This window comes from Hyperolius riggenbachi, chromosome 5 (genome assembly GCF_040937935.1).
Source record: "Hyperolius riggenbachi isolate aHypRig1 chromosome 5, aHypRig1.pri, whole genome shotgun sequence".
In the NCBI taxonomy this organism is placed as follows: domain Eukaryota; kingdom Metazoa; phylum Chordata; class Amphibia; order Anura; family Hyperoliidae; genus Hyperolius; species Hyperolius riggenbachi.
In genome coordinates, this window is record NC_090650.1 from 126,171,518 (window position 1) to 126,187,402 (window position 15,885).

Sequence of the window (15,885 nt, forward strand, 5' to 3'; positions counted from 1 at the left end):
GGTGCCACCACGCAGCAGGGTCAGGGGAAGTGCAGCAGGTTCCAGCTCTGATCCGGTTCCATCCTCCGGGAAACCCGCCGCCAAACACCCCCGCCTCAGCATGCGTCAGACCATGCGTCTCTGTGTGAGTGGGTGTGCATGCTGGAAAAGGCCCTCGATGCTCTGCTGGAAGTGGGAGAGGAAGCCTTGATCCAGCAGGAGCAGCAGCAACCTTCGCAGTCCACCTCTGTGCAGCAGGAGGAGGAGTTTGAGGACTTGGAGGACCCGGACCTTGAAGAGGAGAGGGCACAGCAGAGTACAGCTGCAGTGGTGCGGGGGTGGAGAGAGCAGGATGAGGCTCAGGAATCAGAGGACGACAGCACTGTCAGTAGGGCAGAAGATGATGGGTCAGCAGAGATGGCGTCCCTGTTCCCCATGGCAGCGCACATGCTGCAGTGCCTGTGCAAAGACCCAATGGCGAAGCAGATGCGTGCTCGGGAGGACATCTGGATCACCCTGATGATGGACCCACGGCTGAAGGGGAAGCTGGCTCAGTTCCTGCCTGTAGGAGGAGACCCTGTGCGCCGAATGAGGGACTTGCAGCGGATTCTGGTTCGGCGCTTGGAGGATGCCTTCCCCCAGACTCCCACCCCCCCTGCTGTCACAGTCCAGCCAGCACAGCAGCAGGCGCCCAACAAACCTGCTGTCTCTGACAAAGGCGCTCTCCGCCACGCCAGTACCACTGCCTACAGAGGAGGTGCCTGCAGCAGCATCTGGGTCTCAAAGCCAGAACCAGCACCTGACCCGGATGGTGGCCGACTACATGGGGTCCTACAGCGGGCTTGACCCCGACACCCCTGTGGACCCCTTGGAGTACTGGGTCAAGCACCTGGATATCTGGAGCGAGCTGGCGCAGTACGCCCTGGAAGTGCTGTCCTGCCCGCCTTCCAGCGTGATGTCAGAAAGGTGCTTCAGTGCAGCCGTTGGCAGTTCACTGATTTTTTTTTTGGGAGGTGTCTGTGCTGTCCGAGTTGTGGGGGGGCCCCAACTGCGGCAGTACGACCGCTTTCTGGAACCTCTCCTTTTTTAATGTTTTACCTTTGCTGTGGTACCAACACTAGCTGCCATAGCGATTCTCTGAACACAATAGCTGTGTAATATTTTTGGAGGTGTCTGTGCATCCAGAACCGCTGGTGTACAGCAAGCCTATAGCTTTAAAGGGAACCTGTACTGACTAAAATTATTTAAAGGGACTCCGAGCAGTGCAGAAACTATGGAAAGATGCATATCATTTTAAAGCTCTCTTTCTCCTGTTTCCAATGATATATAAACCGCCGCCCTACGTCTTTTAGTTTTCGCGATTGAAATTGCCGCGGCCGCAATTTCAATCGCGAAAATAGAGAAAACTAAAAGGCGTAGGGCGACGATTTAGGTGTCGCCAGAAAGAGCAGAAAGAGAGCTTTAAAATGATATCCATCTTTCCATAGTTACTTGTATTACACAGGACGACACTTTCCCCAGTGTCAGCAGCTCCATTCAGCAGAAAAAGTCGCCCTGTGTAATACAATGTAACTATGGAAAGATGGATATCATTTTAAAGCTCTCTTTCTCCTCTTTCTGGCGACACCTAAATCGTTGCCCTACGCCTTGTAGTTTTCTCTATTTTTGCGATTGAAATCGCGGCCACTGCAATTTCAATCACGAAAATAGCGAAAACTAAAAGGCGTAGGGCGGCGGTTTATATATCATTGGAAAGAGGAGAAAGAGAGCTTTAAAATGATATGCATCTTTCCATAGTTTCTGCACTGCTCGGAGTCCCTTTAAAATAAACACATGAGGAAACTTCAAATGAACATTAAATAGTTACCGTGCCATCAGTTCATCTCAGAAGCTTCCCATTTTCTTCTGACAACAATCTCTTCCAGTTCTGACAACAATCTCTTCCAGTTCTGACAACATTTTGTCAGAACTGAAATATCAGTTGCTGTCAGTTATAGCTGAGTGGACAACTGATGTCCATGATTCCCTATGGCTCAAGTGAACGATGTTACAGTTTAACAGTGTGCTGACCAGAAAGCTTTTATGGGGTAATGGTCATTTTCAAAATGGAGGACGGAGAATTCTCTTGATCACAGTGGACAAACAGGAGATGGGAGAGGAGAAAGAGATTGAGTAGTAGTCTACATGGGAGGTATGCTTATTTTGACTTTTAATTTTCAGTTCAGGTTTTCTTTAAATATTACACAGCCACACCAACCCCACATGTAGACAGCCTGTTTTGGGCTTTTGGTTTGAGTCACCCTGAGCTGCTTGGTTACTCTGTTGTACTGGTTCAAGCCCTATTCCATACAACCAAATTAATCTCTGCCATGTACTGATGAGGGCCAAAAGCTCGAAACAGGCTGTCTACAGGTCCTTCTCTAAAAATTAGCATATTGTGATAAAGTTTATTATTTTCTGTAATGTACTGATAAACATTAGACTTTCATATATTTTAGATTCATTACACACAACTGAAGTAGTTCAAGCCTTTTATTGTTTTAATATTGATGATTTTGGCATACAGCTCATGAAAACCCAAAATTCCCATCTCAAAAAATTAGCATATCATGAAAAGGTTCTCTAATCGAGCCATTGACCTAATCATTTGAATCAACTAATTAACTCTAAACACCTGCAAAAGATTCCTGAGGCTTTTAAAAACTCCCAGCCTGGTTCATTACTCAAAACCGCAATCATGGGTAAAACTGCCGACCTGACTGCTGTCCAGAAGGCCATCATTGACACCCTTAAGCAAGAGGGTAAGACACAGAAAGAAATTTCTGAATGAATAGGCTGTTCCCAGAGTGCTGTATCAAGGCACCTCAGTGGGAAGTCTGTGGGAAGGAAAAAGTGTGGCAGAAAACGCTGCACAACAAGAAGAGGTGACCGGACCCTGAGGAAGATTGCGGAGAAGGACTGATTCCGACCTTGGGGGACCTATGGAAGCAGTGGACTGAGTCCTGAGTAGAAACATCCAGAGCCACCGTGTACAGGCGTGTGCAGGAAATGGGCTACAGGTGCCGCATTCCCCAGGTCAAGCCACTTTTGAACCAGAAAAAGCAGAAGAAGCGCCTGACCTGGGCTACAGAGAAGCAGCACTGGACTGTTGCTCAGTGGTCCAAAGTACTTTTTTTTCGGATGAAAGCAACTTTTGCATGTCATTTGGAAATCAAGGTGCCAGAGTCTGGAGGAAGACTGGGGAGAGGGAAATGCCAAAATGCCTGAATCCCAGTGTCAAGTACCCACAGTCAGTGATGGTCTGGGGTGCCATGTCAGCTGCTGGTGTTGGTCCACTTTGTTTTATCAAGGGCAGGGTCAATGCAGCTAGCTATCAGGAGATTTTGGAGCACTTCATGCTTCCATCTGCTGAAAAGCTTTATAGAGAGGATTTCATTTTTCAGCACGACCTGGCACCTGCTCACAGTGCCACAACCACTGGTAAATGGTTTACTGACCATGGTATTACTGTGCTCAATTGGCCTGCCAACTGAATCTGTGGGATATTGTGAAGAGAAAGTTGAGAGACGCAAGACCCAACACTCTGGATGAGCTTAAGGCCGCTATCGAAGCATCCTTGGCCTCCATAACACCTGAGCAGTGCCACAGGCTGATTGCCTCCATGCCACGCCGCATTGAAGCAGTCATTTCTGCAAAAGGATTCCCGACCAAGTATTGAGTGCATCACTGAACATAATTATTTGAAGGTTGACTTTTTTTGTTTTAAAAACCCTTTTCTTTTATTGGTCGGATGAAATATGCTAATTTATTTATAGGAATTTTGGGTTTTCATGAGCTGTATGCCAAAATCATCAATATTAACACAATAAAAGGCTTGAACTACTTCAGTTGTGTGTAATGAATCTAAAATATATGAAAGTCTAATGTTTATCAGTATATTACAGAAAATAATAAACTTTCTCACAATATGCTAATTTTTTGAGAAGGACCTGTACATGTGGGGTTGGTGTGGCTGTGTAATATTTAAAGCTATAGGCTTGCTGTACACCAGCGGTTCTGGATGCTTGCCTTGCTTACAAGGGTGAAAAGGGATCATTTGCATATTCAGTAGTGGAGCATTGTGGGTAACCACAAATGTTCACTTGTAGCTGAATTGTTGCAAATTTCCTTCTGTTTTTAAGAAGGGAAATTTCACCAAGCATTGCTTATTAGTAGGAGGGCCTTTTGGTCTCTTATCCCCCTATACTGTACATTCCTAGTGGTTTGGGTCAAGATTTGACAAGATTCCCAGTCCCTGCACTGGCCACACAGCATGATGGAACCACCACCATATTTTACTGTAAATACGTGTTTTTCTTGGAATGCTATGTTTTTCCTCCGGGCATAACGCCCCTTGTTATGCCCAAATAACTCAATTATAGTTTCATCAGTCCACACCACCTTATTCCAAAATTAAACTGGCTTGTCCAAATGTGCTTTAGCATACCACAAGCGGCTGTTTGTGCTGTGGACAGAGAAAAGGCTTCCTCTGCATCACTCTCGCATACAGCATCTCCTTGTGTACAGTGCGGCAAATGGTTGAACGATGCACAGTGACTCCATCTACAGCAAGATGATGTTGTAGGTCTTTGGTGCTGGTCTGTGGGTTGACTGACTGTTTTCACCATTCGTCGCTTCTGTCTATCCGAGATTTTTCTTGGTCTGCCACTTCGAGCCTCAACTTGAACTGAGTCTGTGTTCTTCCATTTCCTGAATATGTTGCTAACTGTGGAAACAGACAGCTGAAATCTCTGAGACAGCTTTCTGTATCCTTCCCTTAAACCATGATGGTGAACAATTTTGTCTTCAGGTCATTTGAGTTGTTTTGAGCCCCACGTGTTGCTACTCTTCAGAGACAATTAAAAGAGGGAAACTTACAATTGACCCCCCCCCCCCCCTTAAATACTGAGCTTACCAAGTCAATTTGAGTTCCAATAATTACAGTATATTCTGGCGTATAAGATGACCCCCAACTTCTCCAGTAAAAATATACATTTTGGGATATACTCTCTATAAGACTACCACTCCTGTATTATTGGTACAGATAGTGGTGCTGTACTGTATGTGGTACTCAGTATATAACAACCAACCACGGCAAGCGACGTACCTTAACGCCGATTGGCTGGTGGTTGTATACAAAGCCTTCTTGGATTGGTCAGCTATCCCCGTCTCCAAGACTATCAGCGCGATATCGCAAACATGCCTTTTACACCCGTCTAGCCCGCCCTTGTGTACTATTACCACCTCCTCTGCCTCTCAGATCTCGCACATGCGTCGCTTCACTACAGTCCTCATGAGTGAAATCTGAGAGGCAGAGGAGGTAGTACGGTAATAGGCAACAAGGGTGGGTCAGATGTGTGAAAGAGGCGTGTTTTCTGGGCACAGCGCCGCTATAATTTTTTTCATACCCTGAGCATCCCGAATGCCTGCACTTGCTCCACCTTTCACTTACACCTTCCCATTGAGGGCTCACCTTGTCATCGGGACCATGTTAAGTCACTTCTTTCCACGAATCCTGGTGAGTGGATTTTCTTCTACTATACTTGTACAGCACCGCCCTTGCTGCTTTTTATACAGTCACCGCATATGGTGGGGATGCGGCTGCAGATGTTTTTGAGCTTCCCCACTGTATGCGGCAACCACAGACTCTCCAGTCCGGCTCAGAGGTTTCAGTACCCGCCCTATAAGACTACCCCCAGACTTTCAAAAAGTTTTTTCCTGGGTTAAGTTTTATACGCCAGAATATACAGTAGTTGTAAAGGTTTTGGAATCAATAAAATAACAGTGCCCAAATGTATGCACCTGCCTAATTTTATTTAACCTCCTTGCCGGTTATCCCGAGCTCAGCTCGGGGTAACCTGCGCAGGAGGATTTCTCAGGCGCCGCTGGGCCGATTTGCATATTTTTTTTTTATGGCACGCAGCTAGCACTTGCTAGCTGCGTGCATATTTCGATCGCCACTCACCACCGATTTGCCGCGCCGCCCCACCCCCCCTCCAGACCCCTTGCGCAGCCTGGCCAATCAGTGCCAGGCAGCGTTGAGAGGTGGATCGGGATTCCCTGTGACGTCCCGGACGTCATCCCGCCCCGTCGCCATGGCGACGGGGGAAGCCCAGCAGGAAATCCCGTTCTGAACAGGATTGTCTGCTTTCAGAGAGCGCCGGCGGTGATCGGCTTAGGTAGGGAGATGTCGCTTGTCAGCGGCTATCATGTAGCGAGCAGCTACATGATTTTAAATTTTTTTTTTTTAAAAGTGCTGCGCCGCCCCCTTGCCGACACAATTGGATTGGCAAGGGGGTTAAACAATTATTGTGCACTTTCTGTAAATCCAATAAACTTAATTTTACTTCTCATATCACTGTGTGCATCTCCTATAAATATATATTTAACTGACTTTTTTTATCATAACAACTAACGATTTATACAGGAAAATCATGACTTAAGGTTGCCCAAACTTTCGCATCCCACTGTAGATGCAATGGTTTCATCCGGTTATTTTCGCCTTGGGTGTCCTTTAAAGAGTACTTTAGGTTAAAATGATGACAGGCTCTGTCTGAATGGATGCAGATTTGGGGGGAGGAGGAGGCATGGTCTGTTTGTGGGTTTAAATATGTTTATGTCCTGATGTCTTCAGGGCAGAGGTGGCTCTCCATCCCTCTCCTCGGCAGCGGCCATGCTTCCAAAGACTACTGAAGGTCCCAAGAATTCTGAATTATGTGCCCTATCTATGAACCCGTAGGCCAGTCACACAACCACAATGTGTTTTTGAATTAAGGGCAGAGCCACACTGTCCCATTCTTCAAAAAATGAGCATCTAACTTATTTCAACCCAAATAACTATAACTATCTCACACTAGAAATTAGCATTAGCAGTGTTTTGATATGAAAAATTGCAAGAGGGCGATACAAGCAACTGATGAGTAACCTACAAACATTTTGGGCACTAACCTCGATTATGATTAAACTAAAAATGCCCTGTCAGTAATAATGGCAGCTTTGTCCACGCCAGAGGTCTAGTCTCTCATCCAAGAGTATGGCAGCAGGATTTTGGGTTTGTCAAAATTTTTAAAGGAAAAGCTACCTAAAGTAAGCAGAGTTAAATTTATTCTGGATCTGCATACCTTGGCCATGCCTCCCATTGTTTATCCCCACTCCTTCTTCAGGATTTGATTGGTCATTTTTCAGTCAATACAGAATTTGCATAAATCTTCTCCTCAGAATTATGTGCATCTCTTTGACCATCCCTACCTATCACCTCCTCTTAAGATGGGGTTGGGAAGATTGGGGAATGGAAGGGAGCCTGCCTCTTCCTGCTGACAAAGTTATTTTTTTCAAAGGAGTGATTACAGGGACCAGAGGGGAATAGAATGCACAGAGGTATGTGGACCGAGCAAGAACACCTTAGGTGGCTTTGCTTTAAATCAAACCATGTGAAATTTTCTTTTAAAATTATTTTTGTGGTGCTCATAGAAGTTTTTGGAAGCACTTACAGCTTCTTTGAGATCTCCGGAGTTTCTCTAGGTTCCAGTTGCAGCCATTTTTATCACTGGCCTACAAAGCTTGCAGCTGTAAACTTGTGCATTTTTAATGTGCATGCCTGAGTTCACGAACCACACTTTTACAACAGAAATAAACTTGTGCAAAGTTGATTGTTCACAAAATGCACAAGAGTCTACAGGGAGTGGTTAGTTCCAAAATCTTGTATGAAGGTCACACTATTTCATTTAATTTTTTTCATTATTTTGGTAATCTTTTAGAACCCTGGAAACACTTAGGATACTTTTACACTATATCCATAACAGATCCAGAAATATAGGATCACAACGCAATGAAGATGGAAAGTCACATCACACGTGCAATGCAACACATACAGCACAGCATAGTCTATAGACTTGTGCTTGCACCACAATCACAGAACTGCGCGTGTTGCCTGCAGTGAGTTATCCCAACAGAAATCATGGAACCAAACTGCAAGAGTGACAGTGAAAGTGTCATTGCATTGTAAAGGAAAAGTCTCCTAGTATGTCAATGGTTATAGCCTGGTAAACGTTACATTTTTATTGGCCATCTAAACTTTTTTTTTTTCCCCTGTAGTGTGAGCGCTTACCCAAACAATTTGTTCATAGTATTCAAGATCTGTTGGAACTCATACCACTTGTAAGTGGAACAATTGGCCAATCAAGATCGGATGTGTGTACTAGGCTTAAAGGGATCCTAGAGTGGGAAGAATATGTAGGCTGACTTATTTCCTTATAAACAATACCAATTGCCTGGCTGTCCTGCTGATACTATCTGTAATACTTTTAGCCGTAGACTCTGAACAAGCATGCAGATCAGGTGTTTGACAAAAGATTACATTGATTATTCAGACAAGATTAGCTGCATGCTTGTTTCAGGTGTGTGTGTCACACTACTGCAGCCAAAATGATCAGCAGGACTGTCAGGCAACTGGTATTGTTTAAAAGTAAATATAGTAGCCTCCATATACCACTCACTAGCCAGAGCTGAGGAACAACTGCCATCTGAAATTACATTTAAAGCCCTGTGGATCTGAAAAGCTAAATACAAGATCATAGCATACATTGCTACGTTTTTTGTGTTACATGTAAGCAAGCCAAAACTATTAGTTTTTGCGTATATAGTCTGCAAGTGGTTCAGCAGATACTGCATACAGTATAATGGACACAGTCTAGTACCTCTTCCCAAGGGCATTTGGGAAGATACCCATATGTTAGGTCCTGCTCCTCTATACTAACTCCTAGGCCATAGTCTGACCTAAGAGGTAAACCTTGTCCTGAGACAAATCCAATCTTGTACAACAATCAGACCAATAAGCATAAATGTAGGATGTTGAGCCCTGCAAGAGACTTATTGTAATATCAGTAACTTAATTATGAGTGCGCAGAGTCTAACCCTGCAGAAGCAGTACGAGACCAGAAAAAACTGTACCTTGATTACTTATAAGAATGTAACCACTTGTATACAGGGATAGATTTGTATCTTAAAAACTGGGTATAAAAATAATCATGGAATTACACTGTTATTGATCATGGCCTCATTTAAGCTATTTCAAGCACACGTCAGTATAACCTCAACAAGTGACGGCCAACTATGAAAAGGTACTCTCTCTCCGTAAGTGAATTGAACAAATATTGGCTCCAGAACCTGAAATGAGTCAAAAATACATATTTAGGAAGACCACTTAAAGGATACCTCAACAATAAAAAAAGGGGGGGAAGCAGCTATGTTTAGTGGGCTCCCCCCCCCCGGCTCTCTGGTACAGCCTATTGGACCGTTCCCCCCCCCCCCCCCCCCCCGAACTTACTACTTTGTCACGGCTGACTGCTCAAAACAAAAAAAGCACAAAATCCTTTGAACCAGCCATGAAGATGATAAATAAAAGCCTAGAAAAACTAACTTCAAAATAAACAGCCATTTAACAGGTTTTAACATCTTTTATTCAAAGTACTTAATTGAATACTAACATTTAGTAATTCTGTCAAATATATACATGTACTATATATATACATCTCCCATGATTTCTAGTGAAAAGACCAGGTATTCTGAGCCCAACTGATATTCTCCTTTAACCACTTAAAACAACAGTAGTGGTCCAAGATGTACACTTGTTCGTTGTTGCTGTTGACAGTCACGTGCTTGATGAACAGTCTGGGACTTGATAGCCTGCCGGCTTCATTTAATCTTTCCACTGCTGCAAGATAGGGGTCTTTTCCAGCTGCTTTGTCCACTTCCCTTCTGCAGAAACACAGTGCACATCGTATTAAAGATCTCTACAGGGTATGTGCAGGACCATTTATTCTTAAAGTAAACTTATCACTTGGAATGTACTTTTTAAAAAGCTTTTTGTCATTTGATTTGTTCACCGATGAAGAATTGTGAGATCCGGCTTAAATCAGCATGGAATAAAACCGGCAAAGTTGGCAATGCAACACAGAATGAAATATACAACAAAAGGAAGAATAATTTTGTAAAGTTTTACAAATAAATGACTAATGATGGAATGTACCACACTAATGTAATGGGAGTGTCCATACAATAGTGTCCGATGAATACTTAATTTTTTACCAAGGAGTCAAAATCCATTGAAAACTTGCTAATCAGTACTTAAATAAGGTTAACTTTTATATAACAGAATTGTTGTAACAAAGGTCCACCATAATTTGATAGACGGTGTTCTCAGGTTTCCACATTAACACGATTGCTTCTTTTGGCATAGGAAAAAAAAATTGTTGTCCTATTAAGTTAAAGTAATGCTGGGTAGGTTCCAATATAAAATGTATTTTGAGTTCTATAGCAATTGTTGGATTTGATTTTAATACATCTTGGCCCTTTTGCAATTCACTTTTTCTCCTGACTTATCTCCTAGGCGATAATTTCTGACCTCTTTAACCACTTGAGGACCACAGTCTTTCTACCCCTTAAGGACCAGAGCCTTTTTTTTCCATTCAGACCACTGCAGATTTAACTGTTTATTGCTCGGTCATACAACCTACTATCTAAATGAATTTTCCCTCCTTGTCACTAATACAGCTTTCTTTTGGTGCTATTTGATTACTGCTGCAATTTTTAGTTTTTATTACATTCATCAAAAAAAACATGAATTTTGTCAAAAAATTTTTTTTTAACTTTCTGTGATAAAATTTGTCAAAGTAAAATTTCTGTATACATTTGTCCAAATTTATTGTGCTACATGTCTTTGATAAAAACAAAAAACCATTCAGTGTATATTTATTGGTTTGGGTAAAAGTTATAGCGTTTGCAAACTATGGTGCAAAAAGTGAATTTTCCCATTTTGAAGCATCTCCGACTTTTCTGACCACCTGTCATGTTTCATGAGGTGCTAAAATTCCAGGATAGTATAAATACCCCGCAAATGTCCCCATTTTGGAAAGAAGACATCCAAAAGTATTCACTGAGAGGCATGGTGAGTTCATAGAAGATTTTATTTTTTGTCACAAGTTAGCGGAAAATGACACTTTGAGACAAAAAAAAAAAAGTTTCCATTTCTGCTAACTTGTGACGAAAAAAAAAAAAGAAATCTGCCACGGACTCACCATGCCCCTCTCTGAATACCTTGAAGTGTCTACTTTCCAAAATGGGGTCATTTGTGGGGTGTGTTTACTGTCCTGGCATTTTGGGGGGTGCTAAATTGTAAGCACCCCTGTAAAGCCTAAAGGTGCTCATAGGACTTTAGGCCCCTTAGCACACCTAGGCTGCAAAAAAGTTCCACACATGTGGTATTGCCGTACTCAAGAGAAGTAGTATAATGTGTTTTGGGGTGTATTTTTTACACATACCCATGTTGGGTGGGAGAAATATCTCTGTAAATGACAATGTTTTGATTTTTTTTTTTTACACAATTGTTCATTTACAGAGAGATTTCTCCCACCCAGCATGGGTTATGTGTAAAACTACACCCCAAAACACATTATACTACTCCTGAGTACAGAGATACCACATGTGTGGCACTTTTTTGCACCCTAACTGCGCTAAGGGGCCTAAAGTCCAATGAGTACCTTTAGGATTTCACAGGTCGTTTTGAGACATTTGGTTTCAAGACTACGCCGGTTTAGGGCCCCTAAAATGCCAGGGCAGTTTAGGAACCCCACAAGTGACCCCATTTTAGAAAGACAACACCACAAGGTATTCTGTTAGGAGTATGGTGAGTTCATAGAAGATTTTATTTTTTTTGGTCACAAGTTAGCGAAAATTTACTTTGTGAAAAAAAAACCAATAAAAATCAATTTCCGCTAACTTGTGACAAAAAATAAAATCTGCTATGAACTCACCATACCCCTAACGGAATACCTTGGGGTGTCTTCTTTCTAAAATGGGGTCACTTGTGGGGTTCCTATACTGCCCTGGCATTTTAGGGGCCCTGAACCGTGAGGAGTAGTCTTGAAACCAAATTTCTCAAAATGACCTGTGAAATCCTAAAGGTACTCATTGGACTTTGGACCCTTTAGCGCAGTTAGGGTGCAAAAAAGTGCCACACGTGGTATCGCCATACTCAGGAGAAGTAGTATAATGTGTTTTCTGGTGTATTTTTACATATACCCATGCTGGGTGGGAGAAATATCTCTGTAAATGTCAATTTTTTGATTTTTTTTTTACACACAATTGTCTATTTACAGAGATATTTCTCCCACCCAGCATGGGTATGTGTAAAAATACACCACAAAACACATTATACTACTTCTCCTGAGTATGGAGATACCACATGTGTGGCACTTTTTTGCACCCTAACTGCGCTATGGGGCCCAACATCCCATGAGTACCTATAGGATTTCACAGGTCATTTTGAGGCATTTGGTTTCTAGACTACTCCTCACGGTTTAGGGCCCCTAAAATGCCAGGGCAGTGTAGGAACCCCACAGGTGACCCCATTTTATAAAGAAGACACCCCAAGGTATTCAATTAGTAGTATGGTGAGTTTATAGAAGATTTTATTTTTTGTCACAAGTTAGCAGAAATTAATTTTTTTTTCCCACTAACTTATGAAAAAAAAAAAAAAAACTTCTATGAACTCACCATCCTACTAACGCAATACCTTGGGGTGTCTTCTTTCTAAAATGGAGTTACTTGTGGGGTTCCTATACTGCCCTGGCATTTTAGGGGCCCTTAACGTGAGTAGTAGTCTTGAAAGCAAATGCCTCAAAATGACCCGTGAATAGGACGTTGGGCCCCTTAGCGCACCTAGGCTGTCAAAAAGTGTCACACGTGGTATCGCCGTACTCAGGAGTAGTAGTATAATGTGTTTTGGGGTGTATTTTTACACATACCCATGCTAGGTGGGAGAAATATCTCTGTAAATGGACAATTATGTGTAAAAAAAAAAAAAAAAAAAAAAATGTAATTTACAGAGATTTCTCTCACCCAGCATTTGACAAAAAAAAAAAAATCTATGAACTAGTCATACACCTAATGGAATACCTTGGGGTGTCTTTTTTTCTAAAATGGGGTCACTTGTGGGGTTCCTATACTGCCCTGGCATTTTAGGGGCCCAAAACCGTGAGGCGTAGTCTGGAAACCAAATACCTCAAAATGACTGTTCAGGGTATAAGCATCTGCAAATTTTGATGACAGGTGGTCTATGAGGGGGCGAATTTTGTGGAACCGGTCATAAACAGGGTGGCCTCTTAGTTGACAGGTTGTATTGGGCCTGATCTGATGGATATGAGTGCTAGGGGGGTGACAGGAGGTGATTGATGGGTGTCTCGGGGGGTGATTAGCAATGCACTGGCAAGGTGATCAGGGCTGGGGTCTGAGGGCGTTCTGAGGGTGTGGGCGGGTGATTGGGTGCCCTAGGGGCAGATAAGGGTCTGATCTGATGGGTAGCAGTGACAGGGGGTGATTGATGGGTAATTAGTGGGTGTTTAGAGCAGAGAACAGATGTTAACAATGCACTTGGGAGGTGATCTGACGGCAGGTTTGCGGGCGATCTGATGGTGTGGGTGATCAGATTACCCGCAAGGGGCAGGTTAGGGGCTGATTGATGGGTGGCAGTTGGTGATTGACAGGTGATCAGTGGGTTATTACAGGGGGGATAGATGCATACAGTACACGGGGGGGGGATCTGGGGAGAATCAGGGGTGGGGGGGTTTGGTGATCAGGAGCCCCCAGGGGGCAGTTAGGACCTAAAATAAAAAAATAGCGTTGACATAGTGACAGGGAGTGATTGATTGGTGATTAGGGGAGTGATTGGGTGCAAACAGTGGTCTGGGGGGGGGGGGGGGGTGTGTCTGAGGGGTGCTGTGGGCGATCAGAGGGAAGGGTGGGGGGGCAGGATTAGTGTGTTTGGTGCAAACTAGGGTGGCTTCAGCCTGCCCTGGTGGTCCCTCGGACACTGGGACCACCAGGGCAGGAGGCAGCCTGTATAATACACTTTGTATACGTTACAGAATGTATTATACACTTTGTAGCAGCGATCGTGGGGTCAACAACCCGCCAGCGCTTCCGAACGGCCGGCGGGTTGTCGTCGCGGGTGGGTGGAGCCAGTTGCCGGGGGAAGCGTGATCGCTCTCCTGGCATGCCGAAAGGACGCAACGCCCATGGGTGTATTGCGGTCCTTTCGGCGTCCACTTTGCCGCCGCCCATCGGCTGTGGGCGGTTGGCAAGTGGTTAAAATAACTTTTCAGCACTCTGCAATTGAAAGTACCAAAAAGTACGGTAGGTGAAAACCGCTGTCAAATGATTCTGAGCGGTTTCTTGCTTGCTGATAGTATGAAAGGCATTTTATTCACCAGTTGTGAAAATATCACCAGTGAGAACACTCAGGAGAAAAAGTCAATTGCATATGGGGCTCTTAGCTTTAATACTGTCAAACTCTTAAGCTCAACACACACCATACAATCTTGGTTGTACAGATCTACCAAATCTATGTAGTATAAGGGCCAACAGATTGAAAATACCTTGGATGATTGATTGTATAAGCTCTTATACTACATGAAAGTGGTAAGATTGAACAACCTAGATTGTATGGTGTGTGTTGAGCCTTAAGGTGACCACATACAATACAGAAAAAATATCTAATTTTACACAGTCGATAAACAATAGGTTGTGCAGATTTTCTATTCGAGCAGGAAATTTGATCGAATTTCCTTTTTTTTTTTGTATTAAGTCGATTGGGAGTTGTGATTTTTCTGATCAATTTTTCAGAACATGTAATGGTGTAGTAATTGAACAGGGTAGGGTAGATTGTGGTAGCTGGATAGTGTACTGGTTAAGGGCTCCACCTCTGACACAAGGCTCTGCCTGTTCAGTAAGTCAGACCTATTCAGTAAGGAGTTCATTGGGCGAGACTCCCAAAGAATAGACTGCTACTGCCTGCTGAGTGCGCTCTAGTGGCTGCCTCGCAAGCACTTTGAGTCCAACAGGAGAAAAGCGCTATACAAAAAAAGGAATAAAAAAAAAAAAAGAAATTGTCAATTTCTTGATAAGTAGACCCAAGCAATTTTCTCAGTTTTCAGCCATTTCATAACTGGGTGAAATTTGAACACGTTAAACACATGATTTGAAAAATCTGACCAATCAGAAGAATTGATTATAAATCTGACCAATCAGAAGAATTGATTACAACTCCCAGATTGAATTTTTTTTTTTAAAGTGTGGTGTGGCTTCCTTTTTAACCTGCCTGGCGTTCGGATTCCCACGGCCCTGCGGCCACGGGAACGTTTTTGCATTTTTTTTTTAATTTATCCCTGCGGCAACCCTCCCACCCCTCCGATCGCCGCCGGCGCCATCACCCGTCCGGAAATCCCGTTCTGAACGGGATTTCCAGAAGGGCTTCCCCTGTCGCCATGGTGACGACCGTAGTGATGTCACAGGGAGTCCCGATTCACCCCTCAGCACTGTCTGGCACTGATTGGCCGGGCAGCGCACGGGGTCTGGGGGGCGGGGGGAGGCTGTATCGTGGCGGATCGGCGGTGATTAGGCACAACACACAGTAAGCAAGGTGCTTGCTGCATGTTTTAGAAAAAAAAAATATTCAAATCCGCCCAGCGGGGCCTGAGTGGCGACCTCCGGCGTCTCTGGACGAGCCTAGCTCGTCCAGAACGCCACGGAGGTTAAGGCTGGTTTCACATTGGGACGTTACAGGCTGACGATACAGCAGCCCGTAACGCAGCCCAACTCACAGCAATAAGAAATCAATGGGCTGTTCACAGTGCCCACGTTGTGTTACATTGTAACGCTGCACGTTCTGGGAAAGTGCAGCATGCTGTACGATATACTGGGCTAAGCCACGTTAGACTGTTTGCACATGCTCAGTAATGTTGGAGGAGGAGGTTTCCCCTCCTTCTAGCGGTCAGCTACATGGCTAATTAATATTCACTGCACTGTGGACTC

General features: G+C 43.8%; 1 protein-coding gene across 1 annotated transcript in view; it reads right to left on the bottom strand.

The window, feature by feature from the left end:
- Positions 1 to 9,453: 9,453 nt before the first annotated feature.
- Positions 9,454 to 15,885, bottom strand: part of TOPAZ1 (testis and ovary specific TOPAZ 1) — a 239,064-nt gene continuing 232,632 nt past the window's right edge. Inside the window, 1 exon segment of the mRNA XM_068236234.1 lies at positions 9,454 to 9,774. Coding sequence (XP_068092335.1) covers positions 9,561 to 9,774 — 214 coding nt within the window. The 3' untranslated portion in view covers positions 9,454 to 9,560.